The following is an 18,028-nucleotide window of genomic DNA, read 5'->3' as shown; positions in this document are numbered from 1 at the left end:
CAAAAAAGGCATATCTTGCTCCAGTGGGAAGACATCTAAGACTTACCTGTAGAACACCCGTCCTGATAAATTGCCCCCAATGGTTTAAAAAATATTATCCTTGTACAGAGAAAGTCTGGACACGGGAAGAGGAGTCAACCGGACACCAATCTCTGATAGACCGGTCTCCCTCTATATCTGTATGTGTAGAGATCAAGACAAGTCAGGGAAGAAGTAAAAAAAAAAAAAAAAAAAAAAAAAAAGAAAAGTGAAACCGACGGAACGTTTCTAGTGCCCATCTTGTTTTTCATTTGTAATGAGCAAGCCTGGTAGTATTTTATAATGTCCGTTGTTTTGGCAGTCTGCAAATTCCTATAAAAGGTAACCAAACCTTGTATCTGTATCCAAATTATTGGTCGCCAGATGAAAGGAATCTGTATGTTTGTGTCATGTATGTACTGTTTAAGAACCATTACCAAAGACAACTGAATATTCAGAAATGAAATTAAGACAGGATCTAGAGTTGACTCAAGAGACTTGCAGGACCCTGGTCCAAAGGCCGTGTCAGCTGTCTGTGGCTGCTGGACCAGAGCCCTGCGAACCTCCTCCTACCTGCCGGCATTCCCAACACCTTTTCTGATAAGGATGCCTGGCCCTATATCATGGTATCAGCATGATGAACGCATGCTCTTGTGCTAGGCCTACCAGTCAGAACAGGAGCCGGGAATGCCGGCTGGTAGGATGAGGTTCACAAGGCTCCAGTCTGGTAGCCAGAAATAACCAATATGGCCATTGGATCTGAGTCCTGCAAATCTTTTTTCTTAACTCGAAGAGGAACATTTCACAGTAAATCTCCCCCTGGACGGAGGGGCGGACAGGGTAGAGTAAGAAGAAAGGAACTGTGCTTCTGGTCTTCTGCGAGACTGGAGCATTTCTCGTTCTGTCTCTGCAGCAGAACCTCTTGAATAACAACACTTGTTATAGATAATCAAGTACATCATAAAACATATGATTGACGTGTTGAAATCCCAAGAGGTTCTGGGCAGCTGAAAAGCTTTATTGCATCTGTTTTTGTAGCGTACAAGTGGCCGTCCCCAGGGGCTTAAATCATTAAATCTCACCAGCCCAGAGGGACAACTGGCCCCAAGCCACCCAACCCAGCTGACATCCGACTGTGCATATAAACGCCATTAAAACTTAATATCTCCCTGTGAGTCTTTGCTTCTGTTGCAACAAACCTGCTTGGGTTTAACCATCTGCTGCCCAGAAACAAAGCCATCACTTTAAATGTTTTGAGTGAATTTGTCAGTGTAACAAATGTCATAATTTAATCAGCGGCGGTATAGACGTCCATCGTGTGACTAATGTAGGCTGTTATTTGCTGAGAAACCATACAATTTACGGTACAGCTAGTCTACTTCTCTGTATAAACGTAAAAGGGGGTACAAATATATTTTAGCATCTGTAAAGCAAGAAATTAGAAAAAAAACAAACACTCTATATAGCAGACTGTATTTATCATTGTCAATACATCAATTTTCTGCCACAAAAAGTTGGAAATTTTTGCACAAGCCACAGAAGAAATTTTTGGGTGATTTTTCAATACTGCACTAAATCCAGCACTTATGATGGGAGAGGTCTATTGGAATAGGTGTAGCCAACAAGTACCCAACAGATCTCCTATAATTTACTGTGACGAAAGCATAAAGATGCGCCCAATGTGACCAGTCTGAGCTTCTAAACCCTGCCCATTTTATGTTCCACCCACTTTTGAAACCACAAGTGTAAAAATGACCAAAGGTGAAAAATTTAGGCGCAATTATAGGTTGCAAAAAATTGAGATTTTTCTTAGTTAGTTTTCAGGTGAAAAGGGATTCAGCAATCAGCCCCATAATATTTGGGTGCAATGTACTACATCCAAGCCACACCTCTTCCCTATGAAGCCACACCCCTTACATGTGAAGCCACGCCTTGTTATGTAAGCGAAAAAACACGGCAAAAACGCATAAAATGCGAGGGAATTCCGGACGTGTGCACATAGCCCTGGACTAAGGCTAAATGTTCCCAGTGGGGCGGATAGCTTATTTCCCCCATGTTGGTCACTCGCGCACACATATTAAAACAAATTTCAAGTGAGTCAATTACCTTACCAGTGTGTTATCAATGTGCAGGAATAATACAAAAATACTAAAGAATATTCCTACAAAAAACAGGGAGGACATAAGTACAATATAGTCTTTGCCAGATGGGTAAGTACAAAGTTCCCCAGCTCCCATAGATTGCATGTGAAAATCCTCGGCATGGAAAGTTAAAGACCCTGCTTTGCTTGAGAAGCAAATAAAGCAAACGAAGATATCAAGCTGTTTGGATATAAAACTTTACCAGTTTATTAGTACAGCTTGAAAAGGTTCCAAGCACATTAGAAATATTGCAACAAGGCAAAAAAACAACGCATTTTGGAAATCGATCTTTCCTCGGTCACAGAAATATGACTAAGGACAGCTCTATGCCCAAAACGCTTTGGTTTTTGCCTTATTGCAATATTTTTAAGGTCTATTAATGGGTGAAGTTTTATACCCAATGGCTGGATATCTTCGTTTCATTTGTCTTGATCAGACATTGATATCCAGTAGTAACCACCCATGAAGATTAAGCAATTTCCTGGTATTACCTGGATCTACTACCATAGCAGATCGGATAGGGGACGGAGGCCAATGGGAGAGTGAAGAAACCTGCAGATATGGGGTTAATCTGCAGGTTAATAGTGTTCTGAAGCTGGAGAGCCTGGCAACTGGGAGGAAATGAACTTTATTCCTCCCTGGCATCCTCAGGCTTTCAGTCACAATGGTGGTGCCGGCGCGGCTTCACTCACTGCCCAGTGCAAATTGAGCCGCAGCTCTAAAGGCCCCGTTACACGCTTTAATGTCCCAGCGATCCCACCAACGATCCGACGTGGATGGGATCGCTGGGACATAGTTAGCTGATCGCTGGTGAACTGTCACATAGACAGACCCAACGGCGACCAGGACCAGCAAGCAAGCTGGTTTCCAAAGTAAATAGCGGGTATCTAAGAGCCGCGCTGCTCTTAGATACCCGCTGTTTACATTGGAAACCAGCTCCCAGCGTCGCTCATCGTTGGTCTCTCGCTGTCACAAGCAGTGATGCGCGCTGGCCAGCAGGAGACCAATGATTAAAAAATGGCCCAGGACGTTCCAGCGAGATCAGCGATACCCGGCAGGGGGGCCGGTCGCTGATACATGTCACACTCAGCGATATCGCTGGCGAGATCGCTGTGGCGTCACAAAATCAGCGATCTCGCTGTTTGTGACGGGGCCTTTACTGCACCCTTGTCACTGCCAGCAGCTAAGCATTAGAGCCGGCAGTCAGTCAGCGCTGGGGGCACAGTCACAGCCGCTACTCACTATGACTTGAGTGATGACTTTAGCCACAGAGGCGCCACCACTGTGTCTGAAAGACTGAGGATGCCGGGAGAAATAAACTTAATTTCCGTGCAGGCGCCAGGTAGCTTCAGAATACCATTAACCTGCAGATTAACCCCATATCTGCAGGTTTATAGCATTTTTTAACATGATGGACTCCCTTTATCTGGATGCATACAGCATCAAATAGCTTAAAACAATCCTGCTGAGATTTAGGAAACCAAAATAACAATTGATTTGACAACTGAATCTTCCATTTTGCATGACAAAAGATCACACATTCACTTTTATGCGAGACAGCTTACAGTACCATTCGTGGCCACTATAGCATGTCTGGAGCTGTTCCACTTCCGAAGCGCCACTCACTCAATCAACTGATCAGTCATGTTTCCGAGGTGCTGAACCGACCGCTGAGCGCACAGCACAAGAGGAAAAGTGATCTGTGCAAAGTAGTGTGAGCTTACTGAGACAACCAAGCCTGAAAGCTATACTTCAGGATTTTTTACTTTGAAAAAAGATAAAAAGTTGATATCAACAGGTAGTTTTCTGACAATAGAATCCTTATATCAGCAGCAGGTAGAATGCCAGCCGTGATGTGAACAGGCCGAATACCGTACCTGGAAGTGCAGTGATGAAATCCCTTTGTAGCATTGGCCTTAGGTAGGTATTTATGTGGCCATGCTGGTAGTGACACATTCGAGAGATCAGGTGCTCGACAAACTCGACCTGGTCGCACTCCGACCACTGCTCAAAGTACTTGACACAAAGCTCTCTCTCCTTCTCGTAGTTTGCGGACAGCTTCCTCTGTTTGGGCACAATCATGCTGGAAGTGCCATTGGCGAGTTTCGTCTGCGGAAAAAGAAATAAATATCAAAAATAAATAATTAAAAGGAAAATAAAAGCAATGGTACATGACACACAAGTCGGGCTCACATAAATCCAGGAAATACATCTGTTACACAACAGGGGAAGAAAAAAAAAAACAGCCGTATAAATTGGCTTACAGGGAGTATCTATTTGCCACTGTCAGCCAGAAAACAGACGAACATCCTTGCAAGGAACTCGGAAAAGGACATTACCACCGATGCTGGAAGTGCACATAAAATACCAGAGACTGTTAAATGGGAACCCAGAGTGACACTTTAATGTACTCAAATGAATTTCATGTTCTTCCACGGAGAGACTTGCAAACAATTCAGTACAGGGCTATGAATATGTTTCGGTGGGGAGGCTGGAGCACATGATGGAGACAAAAGGTCAGATTGCAGCAACCACAGCGCCTGGGTCCCAAATGTTGACGTTTTTATACAGATCTCAGTGGAAATTAGCAACTAGAAACTATCCAGAGACGTTGCTATTTAACTATTTGGAGCTCCTCATTTTTTTTTCCTTTTGGGGAATAGGGTGAAGAGGGAGCCGTAGACCGTGGCTCGTTAAGGAGAGCAACTATGTATTAACTCTTACTACAGGGTGGGCCATTTATATGGATACACCTAAATAAAACGGGAATGGTTGGTGATATTAACTTCCTGTATGTGGCACATTAATATATGGGAGGAGGAAAACTTTTCAAGATGGGTGGTGACCATGGCGGCCATTTTGGATCCAACTTTATTTTTTCCAATGGGAAGAGGGTCGTGTGACACATCGAACTTATTGAGAATTTCCCAAGAAAAACAATGGTGTGCTTGGTTTTTACACAACTTTATTCTTTCATGAGTTATTTACAAGTTTCTCTTTGTTTACAGCCATCGACATGTCGCAGAGGTTAACACGTGAGGAGCGGATAAATTGTGTTGATGTCTGGTGAACGCAGTATCCGGGTCAATGCAGCAGATTTCAATGCAAGACACCCTACGCAAGAAAACTGTCACCATTCCCATTTCATTCAGGTGTATCCATAAAAATGGCCCACCCAAAAAAGTTTGCCTCATCACTGAACATAATGTTCTGTGTAAACGGAGGGTCCTGTTCCAATTTTTGTTTTGCCAATTCTGCAAATTCAGCGCGCCGATCTGGGTCACCAACCATTCCCATTTTATTTAGGTGTATCCATATAAATGGCCCACCTCGTAGAATTGGTCTATGGGAGGGAAACGCATGCAGATTAGCTCTCTGCAGGAAGGAGAGTATACCATCTCACTGATGTAGAGAGATCCTAGTGGACGCAACTACCTTTATGGCTGCATTCATACATCTGTAGGACAAGTCTTTGTGCTGTCAGGTTGTTTCTCCTTTCACACACTGACCCATAGAGTTTCACTGCACCATACACTCATCAGTTTTAAACTAGGATCTGTGCCTCCGGGCCTTAAAGAGGTTTTCACACAAACAATGTTAATTATGTGGCACGATCAGACCATGTTCCTGTACACAGTACACAGCAGGGGCACATGTATAAGATTATCTCAGCACAGGAACATTTTTTTTAACACATCCAATTATAGAAATTGATCATTATTCCAAGATCTATTGATCAAAATGAACTTTGTGGGAAAACACCTTAAAACATATAAAAGGTGCTCTTAGTTTAGGCAAATTAAACATAAAAAAAACCAAAAATGATAAATATTTATTACGTAAATGGAAAATCTCCTCTCCATGGGTTCAATAAAATATGACATCTGTTTGTAATATATCTCACAGAAATCTGCTTTTTTTCTCCTCCTGGAATGATATTTTACTCTCACTGTTGACAAATGAATATTTCTTTTTGCATGCACTATAATTTCTTTTGAAAATGAAAATCCAGTCCTGTTGAGACGGACTCCAATTTTTCTCTATTATCCTTGAAGTAAGGCCAGGGTGAGGCCAGTGTCTGAGCCCCAGGTGGATGAGCACAGAGCAACTGGGTGAGCTGGAGTTAAGTTTTTATAGATCTTCCCACTACGGCTAGAAGACAATTGGTGCTCACAAGATTCTAAGGAGAGGGAGGAGCTAGATTATACTGCAAGTGCCATAGAAGTTTCGAAGAACCGCCATTTCTCATCTAAGTAATTGGAAAGTTTGCATTCACTGAATACAGATTTTACCCATTAACTGAAAATTTTGAAAATAAATAATTAGTCCAGGATGAGAAAAGCTGATTTCTATAAGATAAGATACATAATGCCCATTTGAGCTACAATAAGAGAGAATCAGTCCCCATACTACGCTCTTTAAAAGGGTGAAGAATGGTCGTCCAATCAGGTTCCATCTATAAACAATTCCAATTTCATCCCAATCCTTAAAGTTTTTATATTTTTCTTCTGTTAAAAATTTAAATAGCTATAAATTGGTAATAAATGTTTTTTTCACTTTACGGTGATTTATTTCTTTGCCAGCAGTGTAGTGGTTTGACAGGTAAAAAGAAGCCATAATGTATTATTTTTTCGCAGAGAGGAGTAGGCACCATTTAACTGGTAAAGCAGGTCAGTGAGTTCGATGGCTGTGGGAAATGCTTCAGAGAGTTTTAGTGATGATACCAATCTAGGATGTTAATGACAGTAGTGTTAGAGAATAGATTTTACGATCTAACTTTCAATTACAGATACAGTAGCTGGCGCAGCAAATTAAAGCTTACAGTATACACAGACACACCGTGTAGACACTAATCACAATATGAGTAATAGGTTCTCAGAGATGGTTCCAAAAATACCTTGGAAGGGTTTAATCCTTATCTGATCTTCAAAAGTTTCAAAGACAGACTGAAGAAGAGTATTGATGAAGTGCAATAAAGCATAAAAGCTCCATTATCTAGGGCACTTTTACGCATGGTTGCTCTACTTTTCAGAGCTGGTATTAGGATCCATGTTCCACTAATGTCCTCCACGGGGAAACCTGAAATGTGTTGGCTTTACAACTTCCCCATGAGAATAACCTGGTCAATAAAACATCTATCCCAGTGCTGTTCATCTTCCAAAAACCTCCTATCCTGTTATATTGGTTGCCCTGAAAATTTCAAACAACACTTGTGTCAAAACAGTAGAGCATTTGACCTGATTTATACTTCTGTGTGTTCCACGGTAAAGGGTCAAGGCTAATCTGATCTTATTCTGTAGATGAGATGCAACATCAAGCTAGAAGTGTTTATTTTGGTCAAGTTTAATCTCCAGTCCTTTAAATCTCACATGAAAGCGATCGTACATTTCAGATATTAGTAGGTTGATAGCTGAACAAAATCATTTTGCCGATGTAGCCATACAGATTTATTCCATATTGGCCGCTAGGTCAGACCCTGAAAATACATTTTTTGGAGGCCAAGCTAATGAATATTGGTTGTATCCTTATTAAATATGAAAATGGTGATATGATGCGTCTCATTTATCTTTCACCATGTGCAGGTTAATTTTGAGAACGCAGATGCAAGTGCAATCACAACCAATCAAGTGGGTTACTCCAAAGAAATTTGTCCCGCTCTGCATGCTGGAGCATTCCCTGTTGAGAGGAACAGAGGCCGCTATCTGCAGACCAGATATAACCTCAAGAGAAATGTGCTGTCTTCCAGGTGCAAAAATTAAAGATGTGTCTGACAGGATATCAGGACTCTTCAGACCTACAGGTGACTACCCATTCCTGCTAATACATGTGGGGGCAAATGACACAGCAAGAAACGACCAGGAAACCATCTGCAGAGACTTTGAAAACTTAGGAAAGAAAGTGAAAGAACTGGGAGCACAGGTGGTCTTCTCTTCCATCCTCCCAGTGGATGGCCATGGAACAAGGAGGTGGAATAAGATTCTGCAGGTGAACAACTGGCTACGTCGATGGTGCCATCATCAAGGATTTGGATTTCTGGATCACGGAGTGAATTACCTATACGATGGACTACTTGCTAGAGATGGGGTGCACCTTACAAAGACTGGAAAAAATGTATTTGGAAGTCGCCTTGCTACACTCATCAGGAGAGCTTTAAACTAGAACAACGTGGGAAGGGAAGCAAAAGGCCAGAAAAAGAAATATACCTGGCAAATGCTATTGAGAACTCTGCTATTGGAAGTGGAAAGGAAGAACAAAGACAAAAGAATCTAAATAATAAAAATATTGGAGAAAGAGAAACCAATCACAAACTAAAATGTTTCTATACTAATGCACAAAGCATGGGCAACAAACAAGGAGAATTGGAACTACTAACACAGGAAAAGAAATATGATGTCATTGGAATCACTGAAACTTGGTGGGACAATACACATGATTGGAATACAAGACTAGAAGGATACAACTTATTTGCTAGAAACAGACTTGATAAACGAGGAGGAGGTATCACATTGTATGTTAGAAATGCGTATATCTGCACAGAGATTGAAGCGTCAGAGACCAGGAGTTCTGTGGAAACTGTTTGGGTAAGAATACAAGGACAGAACATTGGAAAGGACACCATTGTAGGCATTTACTACAGGCCGCCTGTGCAAGCTGAAGATATGGATGAACTCTTTATGCATCAAATGGTCAAGTTCTCCAAAAAATATGACATAGTTGTTATGGGAGATATCAACTATCCAGACATTTGTTGGGAATCTCTCTCAGGCAAAACTAACAGGTCAAGGAAATTCTTATCCTCTCTTGCTGACAACTTTATCTTCCAAAGGTAGGGGAGAAAACAAGGGGAACTGCTACCTTGGATCTAATACTAAAAACAGGGAGGAAATAGTTGAGGAGGTAAAAGTGGCTGGCATCCTAGGAGGTAGTGACCATGCTATTGTAGAATTTTGGATAACTAGAGGAGGAAGACCTGTGAAGACTCAGACGTCAAGGTTAGATTTCAGAAAGGGATTCAGAAAGAGAATTGGAGAGATCCAATGGCAATGTCCAGGAAGGATGGGAAATCTTGAAAAATGAAATTCTCAAAGCACAATTGTTAACAATTCCAAAAAAAGGGATGAATAGGAAGCATTTAAGGAAACCAGGATGGAGAAACACAGAACTTAAGCACATGCTAAAAAGGAAGAAAGAAATGTTTATAAAATGGAAAGAGAGGAGGCATATCTAAAGAAGAATATAATGCTGTCTGCAGAACTTGCAGGGCACAAATCAGATTAGCTAAAGCTGACAATGAATTGAAGCTTGCGAGAGACGTCAAAAGCAATAATAAAGGATTTTGGGGATATGTCAAAAGTAAAAGAAAAGTCAAAGATGCTATAGGATTTTTACAGGATGAAAATGATGAAATGGTAAGAGAGGATGTTGAGAAGGCTGAACTTTTAAATTCCTATTTTGCATCTGTTTTCTCTCAGAAAGGAAATGTAACATCAACTGATCACCACTGTCCTATTAAAGGAATAGAAGAATCCAGGATATCTATAAACAAAAAGAAAGTGAGGAAACACTTAGCTAACCTAAATGAATTCAAGTCTCCAGGTCCAGATGAATTACACCCCAGAGTACTGAAGGAGATAGCAGAAGACATTTTTGAACCCCTCTCCATAATCTTTGAAAATTCTTGGAGAACAGGAGAAGTCCCAGAAGACTGGAGAAGAGCAAATGTTGTTCCCATCTTCAAAAAGGGGAAGAAGGTGGACCCAGGCAACTATAGGCCGGTGAGTCTGACTTCTATACCAGGAAAGATCTTTGAACAAATTATTAAACAACATGTATGCAAGTACCTGGACAAGAATAAAGTTATTAAACAGAGTCAGCATGGGTTTGTAACTAAAGTCATTTCACACTAACCTAAATTCCTTCTATGACAGAATCACTGATTGGCTGGATCAGGGAAATGCTGTAGATATAGTATATCTTGACTTCAGCAAAGCATTTGACATATCTCACACAATCCTTATTGAAAAAACGACTAAGTATGGAATGGACAAGGCAACTGTTAGGTGGATTCATAACTGGCTTAGTGATCGGACCCAAAGAGTGGTCGTAAATGGCTGCGCATCCAGTTGGAAGAATGTCTCAAGTGGGGTACCACAGGGCTGTCCTAGGCCCTGTATTGTTGAACATCTTTATCAACGATTTAGTTGAAGGAATTGAGGGTAAACTGATTAAATTTGCTGATGACACAAAGCTAGGAGAGATAGCCAATAGTAGAGAAGAGAGAGGATTCAAAAAGATATAAATAAACTGGAGCAGTGGGCCAGTTTTGGTCACCACATTTTAAATAAAGACATCAACAAACTGGAGCAAGTTCAGAAAAGAGCGACCAGAATGGTGACCAGTCTGCAAACCCTGTCTTATGAGGAAAGGTTGCAGGATTTGGGAATGTTTAGCTTGCAGAAGAGAAGACTGAGGGGAGACTTAATAGCTGTCTACAAATATCTCAAGGGCTGTCACACTGTAGAAGGATCAACTTTATTCTCATTTGCACAAGAAAAGACTAGAAGCAATGGGATGAAACTGAATGGGAAGAGACACAGATTAGATATTAGAAAAAACTTTTTGACAGTTAGAGTGATCAATGAGTCGAACAGGCTGCCACGAGAGGTGGTGAGTTCTCCTTCAATAGAAGTCTTCAAACAGAGGCTGGACAGACATCTGTCTGGGATGATTTAGCAAATCCTGCTTTGAGCAGGGGGTTGGACCAGATGGCCCAGGAGCTCCCTTCCAACTCTACCATTCTGAGATTCTATGATTTCTGACTCACATATTTCACAAAACCAGCAGATTGCTGCTGTCAACTCTCTTACTAAATATAAGGGCTACCCCAGATTGGTGGTCAGCAGGGCTGTGGAGTCGGAGTCAGAGTCGTGGAGTCGGAGTTAGTTTTGGCTGGAGTCGGAGTCGGAGTCGGAGTTGGTAGAAATGTACCGACTCCGACTCCAGCTTTAAAAAAAATGTATTAATATTTCATAATTGAACTTTCATATGAATTTTATAAATGTTACTCAAATATATATGTAATATCAAACTATGAACAACAGTGATAAGCAGTTCTGCTGGAGATAGAGACATTTCTTACTTCTTGTGTGTCACTGTTTTCCACTGCCCTTATCTAATCTTATACTTGGTTAACCTCATGCTGCCCCAACCCCCCTACTTACAATGTATGAAACTGAAAGTGAAAATGTGTTGCAAATTCTTAGCAGTAAAGCTCCTCCTCTAGACTAGATCATACTAGGTGTGCATCTTCCAAGCATCTCACAGCTGCCTGCTACTCAGAAGAGGAAGACTGTAAGAAGTATTATCCTTTCAACAAACTTTGCATCAGTTAACTGTGAGTACATGAGGAATAATAACAGTATTACTGACCACTATATCAGTTGTACGACCTGGCAATAATTTTGTACAATTGTTTTTCGGAAAAACAATTGTCATTTGGATTGTGAATGCAGAATTAAAAACCTGAGAATGTCAAAGAAGCATCACATTAAATCAGCTGTATTTGAACATTTCACCATCACTCAAGATAGAAAACATTATGTCTGTCAGTGTATGACAAATGATCCAGACGAAAACAAATGCTGTGAAGCCAAGATGAGTGCATATTCAGGCAAAGATAAAAATGCTCCTACCAGAGCTTCTAATCTAAAGAGACATTTACAGCGCTTTCATCCAGAAGTACTGAAAGCAGTGGATGAGAAAGACTGCATCCAAACCAATGAACCAGTGCCCAGCTCTTCCAGCCAAACAAAGGAGCAGAGAACTTTGCAGCCATCAGTTGCAAGATATTTTGTCAGTGACAAAGTTACTGTGACAATGACAGTAGATATATTTAAAAAACAGATCATAGTGCTTGTTGTAAAGGATAGTGTGCCTATTTCATTATTTTCACGACCAGCTTTTATGTGTCTGAATGGGGAAATGGCCCGCAAGCTTGGTGTTTCTCTGGAGAGAGAGTATTAGAAAATTAGTAATCGAAGAAGCTTTTAAACAAAAGGAAGAACTTAAAAAAACTCTCAAGGGACGCTTTCTGTTTCTTAAAATGGATGCCTGCACACGTCACAGAGTGAACTATTTTGCCATCAATGTCCGATTTGTTTGTGACAAAAATGAAATAGTTACCAAGACATTGGCAGTAAAAGACACCAAAGCTCATCACACCAGTGAGTTTCTCCAGGTCTTGGTGGAAAAGGTTCTGCAAGACTATGAACTTAAAAAAGAGCAAGTTCTTTCTGTCGTAACTGACAATGCTTCAAATATGATAAGTACTATTAAGCTAATGAATGAGAGTAATGATGGTGACCAGCAGCTAGAAGAACATTCTGGGTCCACAGACACAGAAATGTTTGAAATAGAGGAACACAGTATTGTAACTGAGGAGCAAACTGAAGTTGCTTCAGATGAACAGCAACATGATAGTTTAGATGATCTTGTTGAAACTGTGTCAATATGTTCTTTCATTCATCACATGTGCTGTGTTGTGCATACGCTACAGCTGGCTATAAGAGACAGTCTGCAAGAAGGACATGCTGCTGCACTGATTGGCAAGGTGAGAAAATTGGATACTGTTGCCAGAACCCCTAAAGTTGACTCAATTTTGAAGAGACGTGCTGGAAAAGGGGCAATTATTGATCAAGCCACACGATGGGGCAGTACTTACTTAATGATTCAGCGCTTGGTTGAACTGAAAACATTTCTTGTAGACATGGCTAACCCTCAACTGACGCTAAATGAAAGTCAGTGGAATCAGGTGCCTGAGCTGGAAAAATTGCTAGAGCACCCATTTACAGTGACTAAAAAATTACAAGCAGAGGACTTAACTCCAGGTATTTTCTTAAAGGAGTGGAAGAACCTGATGTTTCGCCTGTCCCAAAGAGGAGGGTTAATTGCAAGTGGCATTGCTACATCAATGAAACGGAGAGAGGAGCTACTATTACAAAATAACATTCTTTTGGCAGCTGTTTATGTAGACCCAATGCATCGGATTCTTCTAGATGATCAACAGGTAAGTAAAGGAAAAGAAGTTCTGTTTGAAATAGCAGTAAGGATGAAAGGGTTGCAGAACAGTCAGGAGGAACAAGAAGAATTTGGTCGTCCTGCCACATCTTCACCCTCATCATCAACTGATGAAGAATTTAATTTCGAAAAATATTTGGATCACAAGGACCGTGCAAAGCGTTCCCGCATAGAAGAAGAGTCATCCCCATCAAGGAACACAGCCAGTACATTTCAGCAGAATTTTTCATGTGCACTAAAAGAAATTGAGAAATTTGACCGTTCATCAAAAATAACAGTGCAACAAGCGATTCCTCTGTATCCTGACATTGTCAGAGATGTTGCCCGAGTGGTTACTGCTTTGCCACCAACACAAGTTAGTGTAGAGAGGTTGTTCTCTGCTCTCAAAATAATTAGATCAGATTTGAGGGCATCCATGAAGGAGGATCTGACAGAGGCAATACTTTTTCTGAGGACAAATTTATAGATTTCTTCTTATTAACTGCATAAAAGTGTTTATTGCATATTTACTTACAGTTTAGAAAAGTTTATAAAAGTTATTTGCTATATTCTAATTGTATTCTAATAAATGTAGTTTTTGCTCTAAGTGGTCTGATTACTTATATGATGGTGAGAAACTGAATAAGCACGATGTTTAATATTTTACAACAGTAAATTTGTTGTTATGAATTGGCCATTTATGAAGGAGTCGGAGCCTGATAAAATCCAGGAGTCGGAGTCGCAACTGTGGCTTACCGACTCCACAGCCCTGGTGGTCAGTAATCTAAATTCCTCCATACACAATACATTACAGTATTGACAAGTTCGGGCCTCAATCTAATGTGTATGGGGGTGCCGGAGGACTGATGGTCGGGAGAGACATCGATCGTGCATGTCCAATTTCGGATTGTAGATCATATCATTCTCCCCAAGACAAGCCGCCGACTGACTTATCAATTGGCAGCTTTCTCATAGAGAACACAGGAGACTTCAGCCGAATGAGTGCTCCTGTGTATGGGAGTGTTGGCTGACGGCCGAAACATCGTTCGGCTGACGGCCATCTATGGTGTAAGTCTGGCACTACAGATGAATTTTGTACACACAGCCGGTAAGAGTGATATTTCAATATTTTCTAAGTGAAGGTCACCTAATTCTTCTGGGAATGTTCTTGTAAAGATAGAGTGGAGGATCTTTCCAGAAGGAATGTTAAATATTTACTCTCCGGCTCCCAAGGAGATAATAAGGATTGATTCAAGCGGGCAATTGCCTCCAGGCTCTTATATGTATGGAGTCATGAAATTAGCGCGATCATGGGATGGTCACCTTACTAATAAGTATATACGTTGTACGAACAATAACCTTACTAATTTGTAATAAAATGTGTATATAGGTTGTACATACAATAAGAAGCTTATTACATCGGAAAATTGAGGTTGATAAGTTGTGACTTAAAGCCATACTGTAAGAAAAATGTCAATGTCACAGACCTACGTGTAAATGAATAAACCATTTGAGAATGCAGGTGATATGATTAAGATGATGATGTTCCACAATACAACTACAGGCAAAGTCGGGACAAGGTACTTTGGTGCCTAGGCAGATGAAGTCGATGGCACCCCTCCAGCCCCAGCATCCATTTAAAGAATGGGTCAGAGATCCCCAACACCTCCACACCTCCGATCACTCTGATAACCATTTTCACTAGAATTGTTATCGTTATCTTTCCCCAAAAAATACCAGCAATGAAAAAAAAGTGGTGTACTTTAGAGGTGAGGTTCAACAGGGAGTTGGTTTTCAAAGTTAGATACAAAATCCTTCATTGCTTGCTGACCATTTACACGATACCAGGGAAAAATACAGATATTTTTCGCTGACATCCTATATTTTAAATTTCAAACCCAAGGACAGTCATGTAAAGTAATATTAATTAGAATGGGGGCAGTTTGGCTTCCATTAAGGAGTGCAGCATTTGGCGGATGCCCCAATGAAAGACTCCATTTTAAAAGGGATACGCATGACGGTTTTTACAACTGTCATGCACAAAATACAGTTGGCAACAAAACTGATGGTGGCTCTGGTTCCCTATTCCTGTATGGACAGTGGTTCTGGTGTCCTATTTATGCATCGATGGTGGTTCTGGTCTTGTATTAATGTACTGGATTGTGGTTCTGGTGACAACTTCATGTATTTATGGTTGTTCTGGTGCTGTATTCATGTACTAGTGATGCATCTGGTGATGTATTCACCTAGTGATGATAGTTCTGGTGCAGTATTAATCACCAAAACCATCAATACATGAATACGAATTGAAAATCATCATCACTACATGAATACATCACCAGAGCAAACAACAGTACATAATAACCGCACCAGAACCATCATCAGTAAATTAAAAGGTCACTAGACCCACCATTAGTATATAAATGCATCACCAGAACCACCATTAGTTCATTAAAGCATCACCAGTACCTTCAGCAGTACATGAATATATCACAAAAACCACTGTCCGTAAATAAATACAACACCAGTACATGAATACATCACTAGAACCATCATCAGTACATGAAGTTATCACCAAGCTTAGTATAGCAACCAATTTAAATGTCAAGTCAAGCTAATAAACATTTGTATCTCATGAACCTACAACTCCCAGTTTCCCTTTAACCTCAGAATTGATAAATGGGAAGTTTTGCAGTAAGGATGAAGTGGGGAGACTATTTAAAAATAATGCAGCATGGAAAGGATAGATCTCCACACTCTCACGATTACCCCGTGGATGACACAATAGTAGGCTTAAAATGTTTTCACTTTTGGGAGCTTTGTCTTTGGTAAAATCATTTAAAAATCATAAAGATAAATTAGCGGTCCATTTCCTCCTAGTATTCCCCAGATTTGGCTTCAGCAGAACATATGAAGAGGGGGCTTGGTTTGATAGTCCACATTCAACTTGAATTCAAACCTCTAAAAAAGGCAAAATGTATATATGCTAAGTTTTTAGTTTTTGGGGATAAAAAAAAAAAAAAAAACAGGATAATTAGAGGAAGCGCATTTTCTACGGGAGCACTGAAGACAGGAACTTTGCTAAATAATATAGTGTAGTATTCGTTTCAATGTATGATGGTATTATTCAGGGTCTGAACTGTAGAATTATTTGGGAACCATATGGCAGTATTAAAATTGTTTTGAGGCACATCAGAATTTTTTGGACTTTAAATGGAGGTTTTATCGAGATAGTATAAGACAGTACTACATAGGATAAAGTGGGGGGGGGGGTCAACGTTATTTTTTCACCGTACGCCATAGTCTATAAAATAGAACCTAAGGCCTATACACATCCCATAGTGTAACCCTATTTCTTATGGTTGTTAAAAAAAGTCTAGTACAAGATAGGACTATAGTATCAATGCATCATACATCATTACAGAACAGTGTCCTCCCTTAGTATGTATAGCATTGTCTTTTATTACAGAAATATAACCAGTTCTGCAGACCTGTGGACCATTTTAAAGTGCTCAATAGTTGTCAAAGTCTACCACCTTTTGTAACCCTGCTGTCACTTCGTTATCACTTTAGTTTCTTCTAATGCTCTGTCCTACGGTCTCCTCTTCACATAACTTGTAGATAGTAAGCTCGCAAGGGCAGCGTTCCCCCTCCCTCTGTACTAGTCTGTCACTGTTATTTCATGCTTATTAATAAATAATACAAATATAGTTGCATACTTATTTTTACACCTCCGCCAGGAAGCACTGCCTGGCCTATAAGACTCCCTACGCCATATGCCGAACTCCACACACTCGCCCCTTCCGTCCAGAGTCCAAATGCTTAATTGTCTTAGGTCTATACAAGCATAACCAAAATAGAAGAGTAAGCACTCATATTGCTTTCCTAGAAATCTGTATCTGATTCATACTATCTCAGAGAGTGGGTCCCCGTGGAGGATCACTGGTGGTTGTACATAGTCTTAATACACAAGTGCGCAATCAGCTGATGATGTCAATCTAAAAAAAAAGTCAGCTCTATATGCTGGAATTGCGCATGAAAACCCCTAGCACCATTTTTGCCTGTTGACCTCCACGTCTGCCTACGCCCATCACCTACGTGTATGACTATGCATAAATTATTGGCCATCGCATAACGGCATCCACCAGCGCCTGCTCTGTGAGTGGAATAACAATGCCACCGCTGCTCTCATCTAATTACATTTCCGTGAGATAGAGACGCCGCACGCACCATGTGTTCTGGGGCATTACCCATTTCTCTGGGATGAGATAGGGTGTCGTAGGTTCGATATGGTGAAAGGGGAAACATCATAATGTTTAATTATAAGAAATTATCGAGATCCGCACAAACATCAGCCGGGTACCTCCGCACTGCAGAGCGCTCTAAACTTGTTACCGTTAATGGCTTAAATTTCACTGTGCTAATCATTTCAGGACATAAGCCTTTCTTGATAACCTAATGAATTATTCTAACATCCTTCAGCAGAAAAAAAAACCCTCCATGACAGCACTAATTACAAGACGTTTTCCCAGTGGTTATGTAAAATATGACAGAGCAGCAGTACCGGGAATTGGCGAAAACGGCTTCTAATTTCCACAGAGAAACTGACAAACACCTCTCTTTCATCTCTCCGAGCTCTCAAGTAAGATTTAACTTTCTCATTTAGTTAATTACTGTATGAGGCTCATCATTCCCAGGATCAGAGCGGCACGGAGCCTTTATCGTGTTAACTTGTGAACTTGATAGATGGCGGCTGCTAAAACTTAATAACTTCACCCCCCGGCAAATTGTAAGATAAATATAATAGAAGAAAC

At 40.6% G+C, this 18,028-nt stretch overlaps 1 protein-coding gene across 6 annotated transcripts in view; it reads right to left on the bottom strand.

The window, feature by feature from the left end:
- The window catches only part of BTRC (beta-transducin repeat containing E3 ubiquitin protein ligase), a 314,397-nt gene that overhangs the window by 57,589 nt on the left and 238,780 nt on the right, over positions 1-18,028 (bottom strand). For all 6 annotated transcript variants that reach the window (XM_073555795.1, XM_073555794.1, XM_073555796.1 and 3 more), the window contains one exon: positions 4,037-4,268. In XM_073555795.1, coding sequence (XP_073411896.1) covers positions 4,037-4,268 — 232 coding nt within the window. The remainder of the gene's footprint in view (positions 1-4,036; positions 4,269-18,028) is intronic.

Source organism: Dendrobates tinctorius, unplaced genomic scaffold (genome assembly GCF_039654945.1).
Source record: "Dendrobates tinctorius isolate UK_male_01 unplaced genomic scaffold, ASM3965494v1 ptg000230l, whole genome shotgun sequence".
NCBI lineage: Eukaryota > Metazoa > Chordata > Amphibia > Anura > Dendrobatidae > Dendrobates > Dendrobates tinctorius.
Note: the sequence above shows the minus strand (reverse complement) of the source record. Positions and strands in the feature narration are given on the sequence as shown.